The sequence below is a fragment of the Mytilus californianus genome, unplaced genomic scaffold (genome assembly GCF_021869535.1).
Source record: "Mytilus californianus isolate M0D057914Y unplaced genomic scaffold, xbMytCali1.0.p SCAF_15, whole genome shotgun sequence".
Lineage (NCBI taxonomy): Eukaryota > Metazoa > Mollusca > Bivalvia > Mytilida > Mytilidae > Mytilus > Mytilus californianus.
In genome coordinates, this window is record NW_026262637.1 from 920,386 (window position 1) to 936,183 (window position 15,798).

The 15,798-nt window shown below is 35.9% G+C and overlaps 1 protein-coding gene across 2 annotated transcripts in view; it reads left to right on the forward strand.

The window, feature by feature from the left end:
- Positions 1-15,798, forward strand: part of LOC127725175 (dual specificity protein kinase TTK-like) — a 65,035-nt gene that overhangs the window by 29,282 nt on the left and 19,955 nt on the right. For both annotated transcript variants that reach the window (XM_052232023.1, XM_052232022.1), the window contains exons 14-18: positions 214-383; positions 1,540-1,736; positions 4,267-4,443; positions 10,613-10,697; positions 12,131-12,237. In XM_052232023.1, coding sequence (XP_052087983.1) covers positions 214-383; positions 1,540-1,736; positions 4,267-4,443; positions 10,613-10,697; positions 12,131-12,237 — 736 coding nt within the window. The remainder of the gene's footprint in view (positions 1-213; positions 384-1,539; positions 1,737-4,266; positions 4,444-10,612; positions 10,698-12,130; positions 12,238-15,798) is intronic.

Sequence of the window (15,798 nt, forward strand, 5' to 3'; positions counted from 1 at the left end):
CTTCTTGACCTCAATGGCTTTATTAAGAGTGCTGGCTAAACAATTTTGCATTGACAAAAGAGCTGTAGAAAATTGTTCTCGTTTCACTTGTCTCATTTGTACTTGTCTCATATTTCGTGTTTGTTGGTGGATTCTAAGCACGATGAAGGTATTTGTAAGCTGTGTGCTCAATTATGTGTATTTGTACCACATTATTCTGTATTTATTTTTCAGTGAGTATAGACCAGAAGAAAACAAATTATATATAGTAATGGAGTATGGCAACTGTGACTTTGCTCAGTTTCTGAAAGATAAAATAAAAGAAGATTGTAAGCTGTCAGACCATTTGATCAAGTATTACTGGGAGTCTATGTTGATGGCTGTCCATGCTTTACATAAAGAAGGTAGGGGTCAGGGGTCACTGTCAGATCACTTGATCCAGTATTACTGGGAGTCTATGTTGATGGCGGTCCATGCTTTACATAAAGAAGGTAGGGGGTTCAGGGGTCACTGTCAGATCACTTGATCAAGTATTACTGGGAGTCTATGTTGATGGCTGTCCATGCTTTACATAAAGAAGGTAGGGGGTTCAGGGGTCACTGTCAGATCACTTGATCAAGTATTACTGGGAGTCTATGTTGATGGCGGTCCATGCTTAATATAAAGAAGGTAGGGGTCAGGAGTCACTGTCAGATCACTTGATCAAGTATTACTGGGAGTTTATGTTGATGGTGGTCCACACTTTTGTTGATGGTGGTCCACACTTTACATAAAGAAGGTAGGGGTCAGTGGTCACTGTCAGATCACTTGATCAAGTATTACTGGGAGTCTATGTTGATGGCAGTCCATGGTTTACATAAAGAAGGTAGGGGTCAGGGGTCAGTGTCAGATCATTTGATCAAGTATTACTGGGAGTCTATGTTGATGGCAGTCCATGGTTTACATAAAGAAGGTAGGGGTCAGGGGTCACTGTCAGATCACTTGATCAAGTATTACTGGGAGTCTATGTTGATGGCTGTCCATGCTTTACATAAAGAAGGTAGGGGTTCAGGGGTCACTGTCAGATCACTTGATCAAGTATTACTGGGAGTCCATGTTGATGGCAGTCCATGGTTTACATAAAGAAGGTAGGGGTCAGGGGTCACTCTTAGATCACTTGATCAAGTATTACTGGGTGTCTATGTTGATGGCAGTCCATGGTTTACCTAAAGAAGATAGGGGTCAAGGGTCAGTGTCAGATCACTCTATCAAGTATTACTGTGAGTTTATGTTGATGGCTGTCCACACTTTACATAAAGAAGGGGTAATAATAGTCATATTACATTACCATGTTCTTGTCCTGAATATGCATGTTAATTTGCCACTGGACGTTAAGCATACATCCATCATCATCATAAAGAAGGTAGGGGTCAGAGGTCACTGTCAGATCACTTGATGTCAAGTTGTCAATAACTGTCCAAAATGCACTTGAAAAAGGTATGGTTCATATCTATGATCAAGTTGAGGGTAAATTGTGCTCATTCTGAATATACATAAAATAGTTATCTTTATATTTTACAGGAATCATTCATTCAGACTTAAAGCCATCAAATTTCATCATAATAGGAGGTGCCTTAAAACTGATAGACTTTGGTATAGCTAAATCTGTGCAACCAGATAAAACCAGTGTTCTGACTGAAATGCAGGTTGGAACATTAAACTACATGAGCCCAGAGTCTATAGCAGATTATGGTTTAGATGAGAAACCTATGTATAAGGTATGATCCTGTTGTAATTATCCACCTTAGAAAAAATAGATCATGGTAGAAATTCCTACTTTGTTGTCGAGCCTGCGACTTTTGTCGCAGAAAGCTCGACATAGGGATAGTGATCCAGCGTCGGCGGCGGCGTTAGCTAACTACTTGAAAGCTTTATATTTTCCAAGGTGGAAGACCTGGATGCTTCATACTTTGTATATAGATGCCTTATGTTATGAAGTTTCCGTCTGTCATATGTCCAATGTCCTTGACCTCATTTTCATGGTTCAGTGACTACATGAAAAAAAAGTTTAAGATTTTTTGTAATGTTAATTTCTCTCTTATTATGAGTAATAGGATAACTATATTTGATATGTGCGTACCTTGCAAGGTCCTCATGCCCGTCAGACAGTTTTCATCTGACCTCGACCTCATTTCATGGATCAGTGAACAAGGTTAAGTTTTTATGGTCAAGTCCATATATCAGATACTATAAGCAATAGGTCTTCTATATTTGGTGTATGGAATGATTGTAAGGTGTACATGTCCAACTGGCAGGTGTCATTTGACCTTGACCTCATTTTCATGGTTCAGTGGTTAAAGTTAAGTTTTTGTGTTTGGTCTTTTTTTCTAATACTATATGCAATAGGTCAACTATATTTGGTGTAAGGAAATATTTGACAATGTACATGTCAGTCTGGCAGGTTTTATTTGACCTTGACCTCATTTTCACAGTTCATTGCTCAGTGCTTAGTTTTTGTGGTTTGGTCTGTTTTTCTTAAACTATAACCAATAGGTCAACTATATTTGTTGTATGGAATGATTGTAAGGTATATATGTCTGTCTGGCAGGTATCATCTTTAATACCTTGACCTCATTTTCATGGTTCATTGGTCAATGTTAAGTTTGTTTCTTAGATACTATAAGCAATAGGTCGACTATATTTAATGCATAGATTGATTGTAAGGTGTACATGAATGTCTGGCATGGTTCATCTGACCTTGACCTTATTTTCATGGTTCATTGGTCAATGTTTAGTTTTCCTGTTTAAGTCTGTTTCTTAGAAACTATAAGCAATAGGTCAACTATATTTGGTGTATTGAATGATTATTAGGTGTACATGTATTTCTGGTTTTCTTGGATCATGTTAAGTTTATGTGATACTTTTAGTAAAGCTTTATATTTAGGACTATCAACATAAAATCAATGGTCAGTAAAGTAGGCGAGACATTTCAGCGTGTGCACTCTTGTTTAATTAATTAAAGGAGCATTAGCTACGAGATATAAAAAAAATTAAAATATGTGATTTTTTTTTTTTCAATCATTAATGAAAGTGATGATAGTGAAATAATAATTCGCTTTTAGCAGCCAATTTGGTTCAATTTTGTCAAAATAAGCTAAGAAACATCGCTGATGAATTATTAACTAGCAAGTGAATAATTCGACCTCATTGAATCCATATTCATGTGACCTTCAGGATGAAGCATTTGGTTGACTGATTTGATCCACATTCTCATACAGGTAAAAATGATGATAAACATACTTTTTAACCTACAATATAAAATCAAACAGACCTAGAAAAATCCAATTGCACCTGATCGCTATCTGTTTATACTTATAGTTATGTTTATATTGGGTTATATGACCGTCGGCAGTCTTTGGAGGTCATCTTGATGGTTAATTAAATGACGTCCAGACAAAAATACACACGAAATGTTGATACATATAATTGAGTCCATGCATTGTTAATTGTTTACTTTAGACTTTTTGTAATTTGGAGATACGTTTTAGTATGATATAAATCAAATATGAGAATTTTGTGTCAAATCAGTGAATATGAATTTGACAGCTAATTCCCCTTTAAGACAAATGTATAATTGATTGTTAATTCATGTAATCAGTTTCATTTCTGAAACTGATTTGAGGTGGAAAAAAATGTTTTGTAGGATAACTTTTTGGGGATACTTTAAAACTTATATACATTGTAGCTGTAAATGAATCTAGATAATACAGTCATAGACATTCCTACTTGTTGTAAAGTTTATTTTCCAACTTTGTCTACAATTCTACATTTTTATAAAAAGGAAAACAACTCTTAGGTTGAACAAATTGTATCACTGCTTATACAAACCTTGTAGAAAGAGAAAGGTGCATTGTACAGGTTTGTACAATAATTTTAACTTACTAAATGCATTATACCTGAAGGGTAAAAATAGAACTGCTAAATTATATGTGATAGCATAGCCTGTACAGCAAAACGAAGTCCCTCCATAATTTTGAATAGGCATGAAAACAGTTTGTTATACCTAGGAGTTGTTTCCTTTGCTAAAGATTCTTAAACAGAGTTTGTAATTTGAAAATTTACCATAAGGCATACATACACATCTTTTAGAGGATGACTTTAATAAATCAAATGATATTTTAGAAGATTATCATCCTTTTATGAATTAGTGGAAATAAATATAATTTTCCAGTACATCAATAAGATTTCCCTAACATAATGTATTATATACAAGATGAGTTAACAGTACATACAATACTTTTTTCACAGATTGGTGTGAAGAGTGATGTTTGGTCCCTTGGATGTATTTTATACAATATGGTTTATGGTTTTACTCCATTCCAAAGAATCAACAAACAGTTTGCCAAACTTCAGGCAATTACTAATTCCAGTTATGTCATTCATTTCCCTGAAATTGAGGACAAACGTCTATTAGATGTAATGAAGGTAAGTAGGACCCCTCACCTGAAATTGAAGACAAATGTCTATTGGATGTAATGAAGGTTAGTAGGACCCCTCACCTGAAATTGAGGACAAACGTCTATTGGATGTAATAAAGGTTAGTAGGACCCCTCACCTGAAATTGAGGACAAACGTCTATTGGATGTAATGAAGGTAAGTAGGACCCCTCACCTGAAATTGAGGACAAACGTCTATTGGATGTAATGAAGGTTAGAAGAACCCCAAACTAACGAGGGTACATATGCATGATTAACTGTATATCATATATTTTCCAAGGACAAACATCTATCGGATGTAATGAAGGTTAGTAGGACCCCTCACCTGAAATTGAGGACAAACTTCTACTGGATGTAATGAAAGTTGGTAGAACCCCTCACCTAAACAAGGTACAAATGAATGAAACTAGAAATTATATGGAGAATTGCATTGTAAGGGATCTCAAACCTACAAATCAGGAAACATATTTATGAAGAAGTTTAAAAGAAAAAACAATATATATATTAATATTGTATCCCCACTCTCATGATTATTCTGCACTAACGACACAGGGGAAGATGATTCTTTATGGCCTTGTTGTATTGGTCTTTACAGGTATCATTCTGCACTAACGACACAGGGGAAGATGATTCTTTATGGCCTTGTGTTCTAGATTGTATTTGTCTTTACAGACATCATTCTACACTAACGACAGAGGGGAAGATGATTCTTTATGGCCTTGTGTTCTAGATTGAATTTGTCTTTACAGATATCATTCTGCACTAAAGACACAGGGGAAGATGATTCTTTATGGCCTTGTGTTCTAGATTGTATTTGTCTTTACAGATATCATTCTATACTAATGACACAGGGGAAGATGATTCTTTATGGCCTTGTTGTATTGGTCTTTACAGATATCATTCTGCACTAACGACACAGGGGAAGATGATTCTTTATGGCCTTGTTGTATTGGTCTTTACAGATATCATTCTGCACTAACGACACAGGGGAAGATGATTCTTTATGGCCTTGTTGTATTGGTCTTTACAGATATCATTCTGCACTAATGACACAGGGGAAGATGATTCTTTATGGCCTTGTGTTCTAGATTGTATTGGTCTTTACAGATATCATTCTGCACTAATGACACAGGGGAAGATGATTCTTTATGGCCTTGTGTTCTAGATTGTATTGGTCTTTACAGATATCATTCTGCACTAATGACACAGGGGAAGATGATTCTTTATGGCCTTGTGTTCTAGATTGTATTTGTCTTTACAGATATCATTCTATACTAATGACACAGGGGAAGATGATTCTTTATGGCCTTGTTGTATTGGTCTTTACAGATATCATTCTGCACTAACGACACAGGGGAAGATGATTCTTTATGGCCTTGTTGTATTGGTCTTTACAGATATCATTCTGCACTAACGACACAGGGGAAGATGATTCTTTATGGCCTTGTTGTATTGGTCTTTACAGATATCATTCTGCACTAATGACACAGGGGAAGATGATTCTTTATGGCCTTGTGTTCTAGATTGTATTTGTCTTTACAGATAACATTCTGCACTAACGACACAGGGGAAGATGATTCTTTATGGCCTTGTGTTCTAGATTGTATTGGTCTTTACAGATATCATTCTGCACTAACGACACAGGGGAAGATGATTCTTTATGGCCTTGTGTTCTAGATTGTATTTGTCTTTACAGACATCATTCTACACTAACGACAGAGGGGAAGATGATTCTTTATGGCCTTGTGTTCTAGATTGAATTTGTCTTTACAGATATCATTCTGCACTAAAGACACAGGGGAAGATGATTCTTTATGGCCTTGTGTTCTAGATTGTATTTGTCTTTACAGATATCATTCTATACTAATGACACAGGGGAAGATGATTCTTTATGGCCTTGTTGTATTGGTCTTTACAGATATCATTCTGCACTAATGACACAGGGGAAGATGATTCTTTATGGCCTTGTGTTCTAGATTGTATTTGTCTTTACAGATATCATTCTGCACTAACGACACAGGGGAAGATGATTCTTTATGGCCTTGTGTTCTAGATTGTATTGGTCTTTACAGATATCATTCTGCACTAACGACACAGGGGAAGATGATTCTTTATGGCCTTGTTTTCTAGATTGTATTTGTGTTTACAGATATCATTCTGCACTAACGACACAGGGGAAGATGATTCTTTATGGTCTTGTGTTCTAGATTGTATTGGTCTTTACAGATATCATTCTGCACTAACGACACAGGGGAAGATGATTCTTTATGGCCTTGTTTTCTAGATTGTATTTGTGTTTACAGATATCATTCTGCACTAACGACACAGGGGAAGATGATTCTTTATGGTCTTGTGTTCTAGATTGTATTGGTCTTTACAGATATCATTCTGCACTAACGACACAGGGGAAGATGATTCTTTATGGCCTTATTTTCTAGATTGTATTTGTGTTTACAGATATCATTCTGCACTAACGACACAGGGGAAGATGATTCTTTATGGCCTTGTTGTATTGGTCTATACAGATATCATTCTGCACTAACGACACAGGGGAAGATGATTCTTTATGGCCTTGTTGTATTTGTCTTTACAGATATCAATCTGTACTAACGACACAGGGGAAGATGATTCTTTATGGCCTTGTTGTATTTGTCTTTACAGATATCATTCTGCACTAACGACACCGGGGAAGATGATTCTTTATGGCCTTGTGTTCTAGATTGTATTGGTCTTTACAGATATCATTCTGCACTAATGACACAGGGGAAGATGATTCTTTATGGCCTTGTGTTCTAGATTGTATTGGTCTTTACAGATATCATTCTGCACTAATGACACAGGGGAAGATGATTCTTTATGGCCTTGTATTCTAGATTGTATTTGTCTTTACAGATATCATTCTGCACTAACGACACAGGGGAAGATGATTCTTTATGGCCTTGTGTTCTAGATTGTATTGGTCTTTACAGATATCATTCTGCACTAGCGACACAGGGGAAGATGATTCTTTATGGCCTTGTGTTCTAGATTGTATTTGTGTTTACAGATATCATTCTGCACTAATGACACAGGGGAAGATGATTCTTTATGGCCATGTGTTCTAGATTGTATTTGTGTTTACAGATATCATTCTGCACTAATGACACAGGGGAAGATGATTCTTTATGGCCATGTGTTCTAGATTGTATTTGTGTTTACAGATATCATTCTGCACTAGCGACACAGGGGAAGATGATTCTTTATGGCCATGTGTTCTAGATTGTATTTGTCTTTACAGATATCATTCTGCACTAATGACACAGGGGAAGATGATTCTTTATGGCCATGTGTTCTAGATTGTATTTGTGTTTACAGATATCATTCTGCACTAACGACACTGGGGAAGATGATTCTTTATGGCCTTGTGTTCTAGATTGTATTGGTCTTTACAGATATCATTCTGCACTAACGACACTGGGGAAGATGATTCTTTATGGCCTTGTTGTATTGGTCTTTACAGATATCATTCTGCAATAACGACACAGGGGAAGATGATTCTTTATGGCCATGTGTTCTAGATTGTATTTGTCTTTACAGATATCATTCTGCACTAACGACACAGGGGAAGATGATTCTTTATGGCCTTGTTGTATTGGTCTTTACAGATATCATTCTGCACTAATGACACAGGGGAAGATGATTCTTTATGGCCTTGTTGTATTGGTCTTTACAGATATCATTCTGCACTAATGACACAGGGGAAGATGATTCTTTATGGCCATGTGTTCTAGATTGTATTTGTCTTTACAGATATCATTCTGCACTAATGACACAGGGGAAGATGATTCTTTATGGCCATGTGTTCTAGATTGTATTTGTGTTTACAGATATCATTCTGCACTAACGACACAGGGGAAGATGATTCTTTATGGCCATGTGTTCTAGATTGTATTTGTCTTTACAGATATCATTCTGCACTAATGACACAGGGGAAGATGATTCTTTATGGCCATGTGTTCTATATTGTATTTGTGTTTACAGATATCATTCTGCACTAACGACACTGGGGAAGATGATTCTTTATGGCCTTGTGTTCTAGATTGTATTGGTCTTTACAGATATCATTCTGCACTAACGACACAGGGGAAGATGATTCTTTATGGCCTTGTTGTATTGGTCTTTACAGATATCATTCTGCACTAATGACACAGGGGAAGATGATTCTTTATGGCCTTGTTGTATTGGTCTTTACAGATATCATTCTGCACTAACGACACAGGGGAAGATGATTCTTTATGGCCTTGTGTTCTAGATTGTATTGGTCTTTACAGATATCATTCTGCACTAACGACACCGGGGAAGATGATTCTTTATGGCCTTGTGTTCTAGATTGTATTTGTCTTTACAGATATCATTCTGCACTAACGACACTGGGGAAGATAATTCTTTATGGCCTTGTTGTATTGGTCTTTACAGATATCATTCTGCACTAATGACACAGGGGAAGATGATTCTTTATGGCCTTGTTGTATTGGTCTTTACAGATATCATTCTGCACTAACGACACAGGGGAAGATGATTCTTTATGGCCTTGTGTTCTAGATTGTATTGGTCTTTACAGATATCATTCTGCACTACCGACACCGGGGAAGATGATTCTTTATGGCCTTGTGTTCTAGATTGTATTTGTCTTTACAGATATCATTCTGCACTAACGACACTGGGGAAGATAATTCTTTATGGCCTTGTTGTATTGGTCTTTACAGATATCATTCTGCACTAACGACACTGGGGAAGATGATTCTTTATGGCCTTGTTGTATTGGTCTTTACAGATATCATTCTGCACTAACGACACAGGGGAAGATGATTCTTTATGGCCTTGTTGTATTGGTCTTTACAGATATCATTCTGCAATAACGACACAGGGGAAGATGATTCTTTATGGCCTTGTGTTCTAGATTGTATTGGTCTGTACAGATATTATTCTGCACTAACGATAGAGGGGAAGATGATTCTTCATGGCCTTGTTGTATTGGTCTTTACAGATATCATTCTGCACTAATGACACAGGGGAAGATGATTCTTTATGGCCTTGTGTTCTAGATTGTATTGGTCTTTACAGATATCATTCTGCACTAATGACACAGGGGAAGATGATTCTTTATGGCCTTGTGTTCTAGATTGTATTGGTCTTTACAGATATCATTCTGCACTAATGACACAGGGGAAGATGATTCTTTATGGCCTTGTATTCTAGATTGTATTTGTCTTTACAGATATCATTCTGCACTAACGACACAGGGGAAGATGATTCTTTATGGCCTTGTGTTCTAGATTGTATTGGTCTTTACAGATATCATTCTGCACTAGCGACACAGGGGAAGATGATTCTTTATGGCCTTGTGTTCTAGATTGTATTTGTGTTTACAGATATCATTCTGCACTAATGACACAGGGGAAGATGATTCTTTATGGCCATGTGTTCTAGATTGTATTTGTGTTTACAGATATCATTCTGCACTAATGACACAGGGGAAGATGATTCTTTATGGCCTTGTGTTCTAGATTGTATTTGTCTTTACAGATATCATTCTGCACTAACGACACAGGGGAAGATGATTCTTTATGGCCTTGTTGTATATGTCTTACAGATATCATTCTGCACTAACGACACAGGGGAAGATGATTCTTTATGGCCTTGTTGTATTGGTCTTTACAGATATCATTCTGCACTAAAGACACAGGGGAAGATGATTCTTTATGGCCTTGTTGTATATGTCTTACAGATATCATTCTGCACTAACGATACAGGGGAAGATGATTCTTTATGGCCTTGTTGTATTGGTCTTTACAGATATCATTATGCACTAACGACACCGGGGAAGATGATTCTCTATGGCCTTGTGTTCTAGATTGTATTTGTATTTACAGATATCAGTGATCTTGCCATCATATCATATGCTAAGGTTGTGTTGCGACCATCACTGTCAGATTATTTGACAAAGTTGATATTATTTGCCTTTTTCAGTTCGAGATGGTTGCATAGTTTATTAGTGGTACTCCATTACACTTAAAACTATTTAACATGAAATTGTACAGTATGAAAAGTATGAAAACAAAACAAATATTATCAATCACATTTTAAATATATAGAATGTATTATTCTTACTTTTTCAGAAATGTTTAATTAGAGATCCAAAAGTTCGACCAAGCATTGAAGATTTACTTCAGCATCCATATTTGAAAAGGGAGAAAAAAGAAGGTTAGAAAATGATTAGAGTTATTGCTAATGAGTAAACCAACATTTCTGTAGAGAGCATTGTAAAGTGTTTTGACTCAAATATTCCTGATGAGTAAATCAACATTTCTGTAGAGAGCATTGTAAAGTGTTTTGACTCAAATATTCCTGATGAGTACCGTTAAAAGGCTTGTATAGTCCGCGGTTTTATTCTCCCAAAATTGAACCTGCCAGCAGGGGTGCAGACTATAGAGTACAATAAGCAAGAAATAAGAGAAAAAAATCAATTTCGCGAGGTGGTTTATTTTCGTTCCGCCATGTTTGTTATTGATATTGTAGAGGGCGCTCTTCTCATTTTTCAAACTTATAATTTTACCTAATCCATATTAATAAGTTATTATTATTCAATATCAAATTAATTTTGATAAATTTAAAAATTAAACGCTTCATAACAAATTTCTCGTTTCTTTTCAATATGCATTGCTTATAAAATAAACTGGTATCTGCTTGAATGAAACTGTACAAAAAAAGTAAAAAAGACAACCATAAACCAGCTTACGATGTGTAAATTACAAAACGTAATCGGTTATTATATGTTCCGTTTTGGTGTTTCATACTGACTAATATGTTATTTATTAGCTTAAAACCCTTCAAACATTAATGTGATAGATATATTTAACACTATTTTACATCAGGATGGAACTGTTTTACTCTCAAAGTCGTATGATATCTAGCATGTACGGATTTCGACTCTCACCGTTTTTTCGCTAAATTACACGTGCTTTTCAAACTTCCGGTTTAAACATAAAAAAGTTTCTAAATTGTTTTTTGTGTGATTTAGACTTATTTTAACAATCGTGAAGGCTTTTAGAATCATTTACAAGCAGTTTCAGCTTCTGTTTGTTGATGGAAAATAGGTTTTTCCAAGAAAATACCGCATACGACCACACACGATTTGAAATTACCGGAGTTTCATTAGACCTTTTCTAACAGTTACAAAAAGATTTTTTACCAAAAATTTCGTGGGGAGAAGGGGGTGCGCACTATGTACCAGTGCGAACTATACAAGCCTGATTACGGTAAATCAACATTTATGTAGAGAGCATTGTAAAGTGTCTTGACTCAAATATTCCAGATGAGTAAATCAACATTTCTGTAGTGAGCATTGTAAAGTGTTTTGACTCAAATATTCAAAGACCTAATTGTTACAAATATGTAAATAAAGAACCACATGGATAAAATGTTAAAGAAAAAGATAAGAAGAAAAAAGAAAAGAAAAACATAACATGGCTATTCATTTACAAATTTAATTTCATTTTTCACAGAACTTCTGAAAATATGAAACAAAAGAGAATAGGTGTTACTATATGATCAAATAAGATTTTATTTTTAAACCTGCAGGATTTGTGTTCTGTTTAATTTTTTCAGCTTGTATTTTGATGACTTTTTATTTTTAGAAGCATCAGTAGTAGACAAACGAATAGAGAGACTTGTAGAAAGATTAGCAGATAAAGTATCATCACCTAATACTCTACGAAGTCTACTAAGGAGTGAAATATTAAAGGTATGTCACCTAATACTCTACGAAGTCTACTAAGGAGTGAAATATTAAAGGTATATCACCTAGTACACTAAATTATTGGCAATTTGTACATATGTCCAAAGGGCCAAATGAGCTTTTCTCATCACTTGACATCCATTGTCCGTCGTCGTCGTCGTTAACTTTTACAAAAATCTTCTCCTCTGAAACTACTTGGCCACAATCATCATTGGGGTATCCGATGACCCCGCTTGCCAACCAAGATGGCCGACATGGCTAAAAACAGAACATAGGGGTAGAATGCAAATTTTCTCTATTATTTTGAACAAAAATGTTCAGAATGTTGAGCTCTACCAATTGTCTTTTTTTTTTTTTTCTAATTAATTCTTTATTGCACATATTGCTGTTCTACAATTAAACTTGGTGGCTCTAACAATTGTCTATTTACGTCAAAAACTGTCAGACGACTTCTTATAGGAGTTATTGCCCTTAAATGACAAATTTTACCATTTTTTTTTCATTTTTGCCTATTATCTTGAAAATTTTAATAGATAGAGAGAAACTTTCAGCATAAAAATGACCAGCAAGACAAATTCTACAAATAAGTCTGCAATGTTGAAATCGCCAGTCGACTCTTTATTAGAGTTAATGCCCTTTGATGATGATTTTTACCAATTTTTGGAGTTTTTGCCTTATATCTTAAAAAATATAATAGATTGATAGAAACTTAAATGAGCAAAATGATCAGCAAGACTAGATCTACAATTAAAACTATATGGAGGAAATCATAAGACTACTCTTTATTGGAGTTATTGCTCTTTAATGACGATTTTTACCATTTTTTTGCGTTTTGCCTTATACGATAAAAATTATGATAAATAAATAGACACGTTAAAACACAAAAATGATCAGCAAGGCAAGATCTACTAAGAAGTCAAAAAAGTAAGAGTGATTGCCCTTGAATGAGGATTTTTTTTACCCTCATTTGTGTTTTGAGCAAAAACTAAAGAAGATAGAGAGAAACAAAACAGACTGAATGATCAGCAATACAAGATCAACAAAACAGATTTTTGCCATGAATTCTATTCTCGTCTACAATGTTGGAGACTGTCTTTTGTTGAAAATGCCCATAGACCAAGGTGAGCGACACAGGCTCTTTAGAGCGTCTAGTCTTACTGCCTTATATATTATTATTCCATGGACAAGACTTGATACTCGAAAATATTAGGCAATGATGTCATGTAACAGTGCAACATCTGTAACGAAGTCAGTAAGTGGATAAATACATTTTATTAAGTAATTACAAAGTTAAGAAAGATTCTAAAGTTCAAATGTTCGATTGTTCACAAACTGTCTCTAAAGTTGAATTGTTCGAATGTTCATATCGTCACACGGACACGTGATCGTATAGTGATATAACTGTTCGGTCCTGACTGAGTAATTCGGATGGTTAGTGAATTAATTCCAGCCTACCCACAAGGGGGGAGACCTTGGCGGAATCTCCTGTTGGAATCTATCTGTACGAATCTATCTGTACAAATCTATCTCGTTCGAGTCCAAAGCTGGATCTTATATAGTTCAGTGGGCCATACAAACGGTCCATAGCTGTAGGCCGGTTACGTAGTAGTCTGGTTGTGGAGTAATACTAGTCTGTGGTTAATTGTCAAACTATGCAATTAACCCCTGACGGATACATGTTATTTCACAGTAGACATGGTCATTTATTGGCTGCAGGGTATATGTCTATAATATTCGTACAGATTGTTATTAAGTGTCGAAAGGTTACATGTAATCGTTTCGGATTTGCTGTATTTAGTTACTTCCTGATGATTAACGTATGGAACACAATTGTGTTACATAATGCCTTCCATCCAAAATAGAACGAAAGTTCAATAAAATACGGTATTTTTCTTCCTGTAGGTTATTCTAATAGTTTATTGTAAGGTTTCCGGTAACCATCACCACAAATCTAGTTCATAAAATTCGGCAAATCCAACATCTGGATACATAGAGTTCATATGATTCATAAAGTTCAAGATTTGGGTATATATTGTGCATACTTTTTCCCGTCACCATTATAGCATATTGTTCATCAACTGCTGGAAAGGGCACACATCTTTGTACACGTGTCGGTCATCATCATCTCCATTACGAAGTAGTTGACGCATCTAGCTGGTTGGTTCATCCTTCTTAAGAGGCTGTTAACATCGGCCTTCGGTTAAGTTTCGTCCTTGATCAATGGCGCAGAGGAAGACATCTCTCTGGAATCAGTAACATCTGTCCCAACCAATCACGTAGACACCATTTTGTACCCATTGTTCGTGGCATTAGAACCAAAACTCACACCTTTCTTTTTGGCCAACCAAGATATATTCTGAACAAATTAACAGTACAAAAATATGGCTATTCCAATGAAGATCGCACCTAAACCCCACTGATAAACTTATCTCAATTTGGAAAAACTTAAACTTGTTAACTTCCCCTTATTTCTTTTTTTTATTTATCAATCAGATTATTGATAGTTTGTTCACTCGCCTTTAGTTCGCTGGGTTATTCAAGCCTAGCAACATTTTGTAAAACAATTCCTATATATAAATCAATACGTTCTTTTTTAAGTCTCCCAAACGAAGTTTGGGAAGACTTATTGTTTTTGCTCAGTTCTTCTTCTTCTTCTTCTTCTTCTTCTTCCGCCACTTTTAAATTTGAACTTGTCCGCACCCGTTCTCTAAAACCGCTTGTCAGATTAACTTCCGGTTTCACAATATGTTAGACTAACATGTCTAGTGGTGCAATCAGGGTTTTGTTTGTGCAATGGGGTTTATAAAGGGGTACTTTGAGGGGCAAAAAGAAAAGAGGGTTTTACTATAGAACCCTATGGGATTTTATTTTTTTAAATTTTCAAATGATTATAAATAGAAATCCGTTTGTGACAGACACAATCTTTTTAATTGAAAATGTTCTAAATGATAAAGCCCATTAAATGAAAAACAGGGTTAGTCCCCAGGGGTCATCCCCACCCCCTGCCATTTAAGAAAGTTCTAATACCTTGAAAGTGGTCAAGATCCCCACCCCTAAACCATATATATTTTGGTTTGTCATGCTAAGATGGTTTGAATGATATACAGGGTTAGTCCCCAGGGGTCATCCCGACCCCCTGCCATTTGAGAAAGTTCTAATATCTTGTAAATGGTCGAGATCCCCACCCCTAAACCATATATATTCTGGTTTTTCATGCTAAGATGGTTTGAATGATATACAGGGTTAGTCCCCAGGGGTCATCCCGACCCCTGCCATTTAAGAAAGTTCTAATATCTTGTAAGTGGTCGAGATCCCCACCCCTAAACCATATATATTCTGGTGTGTCATGCTAAGATGGTTTGAATGATATACAGGGTTAGTCCTCAGGGGTCATCCCAACCCCCTGCCATTTGTGAAAGTTCTAATATCTTGTAAATGGTCGAGATCCCCACCCCTAAACCATATATATTCTGGTTTGTCATGATAAAGCACATCAAATGAAATACAGGGTTAGTCCCCAGGGGTCACCTCCACCCCCTGTCATTTAAAAAAGTTCTAATATCTTGT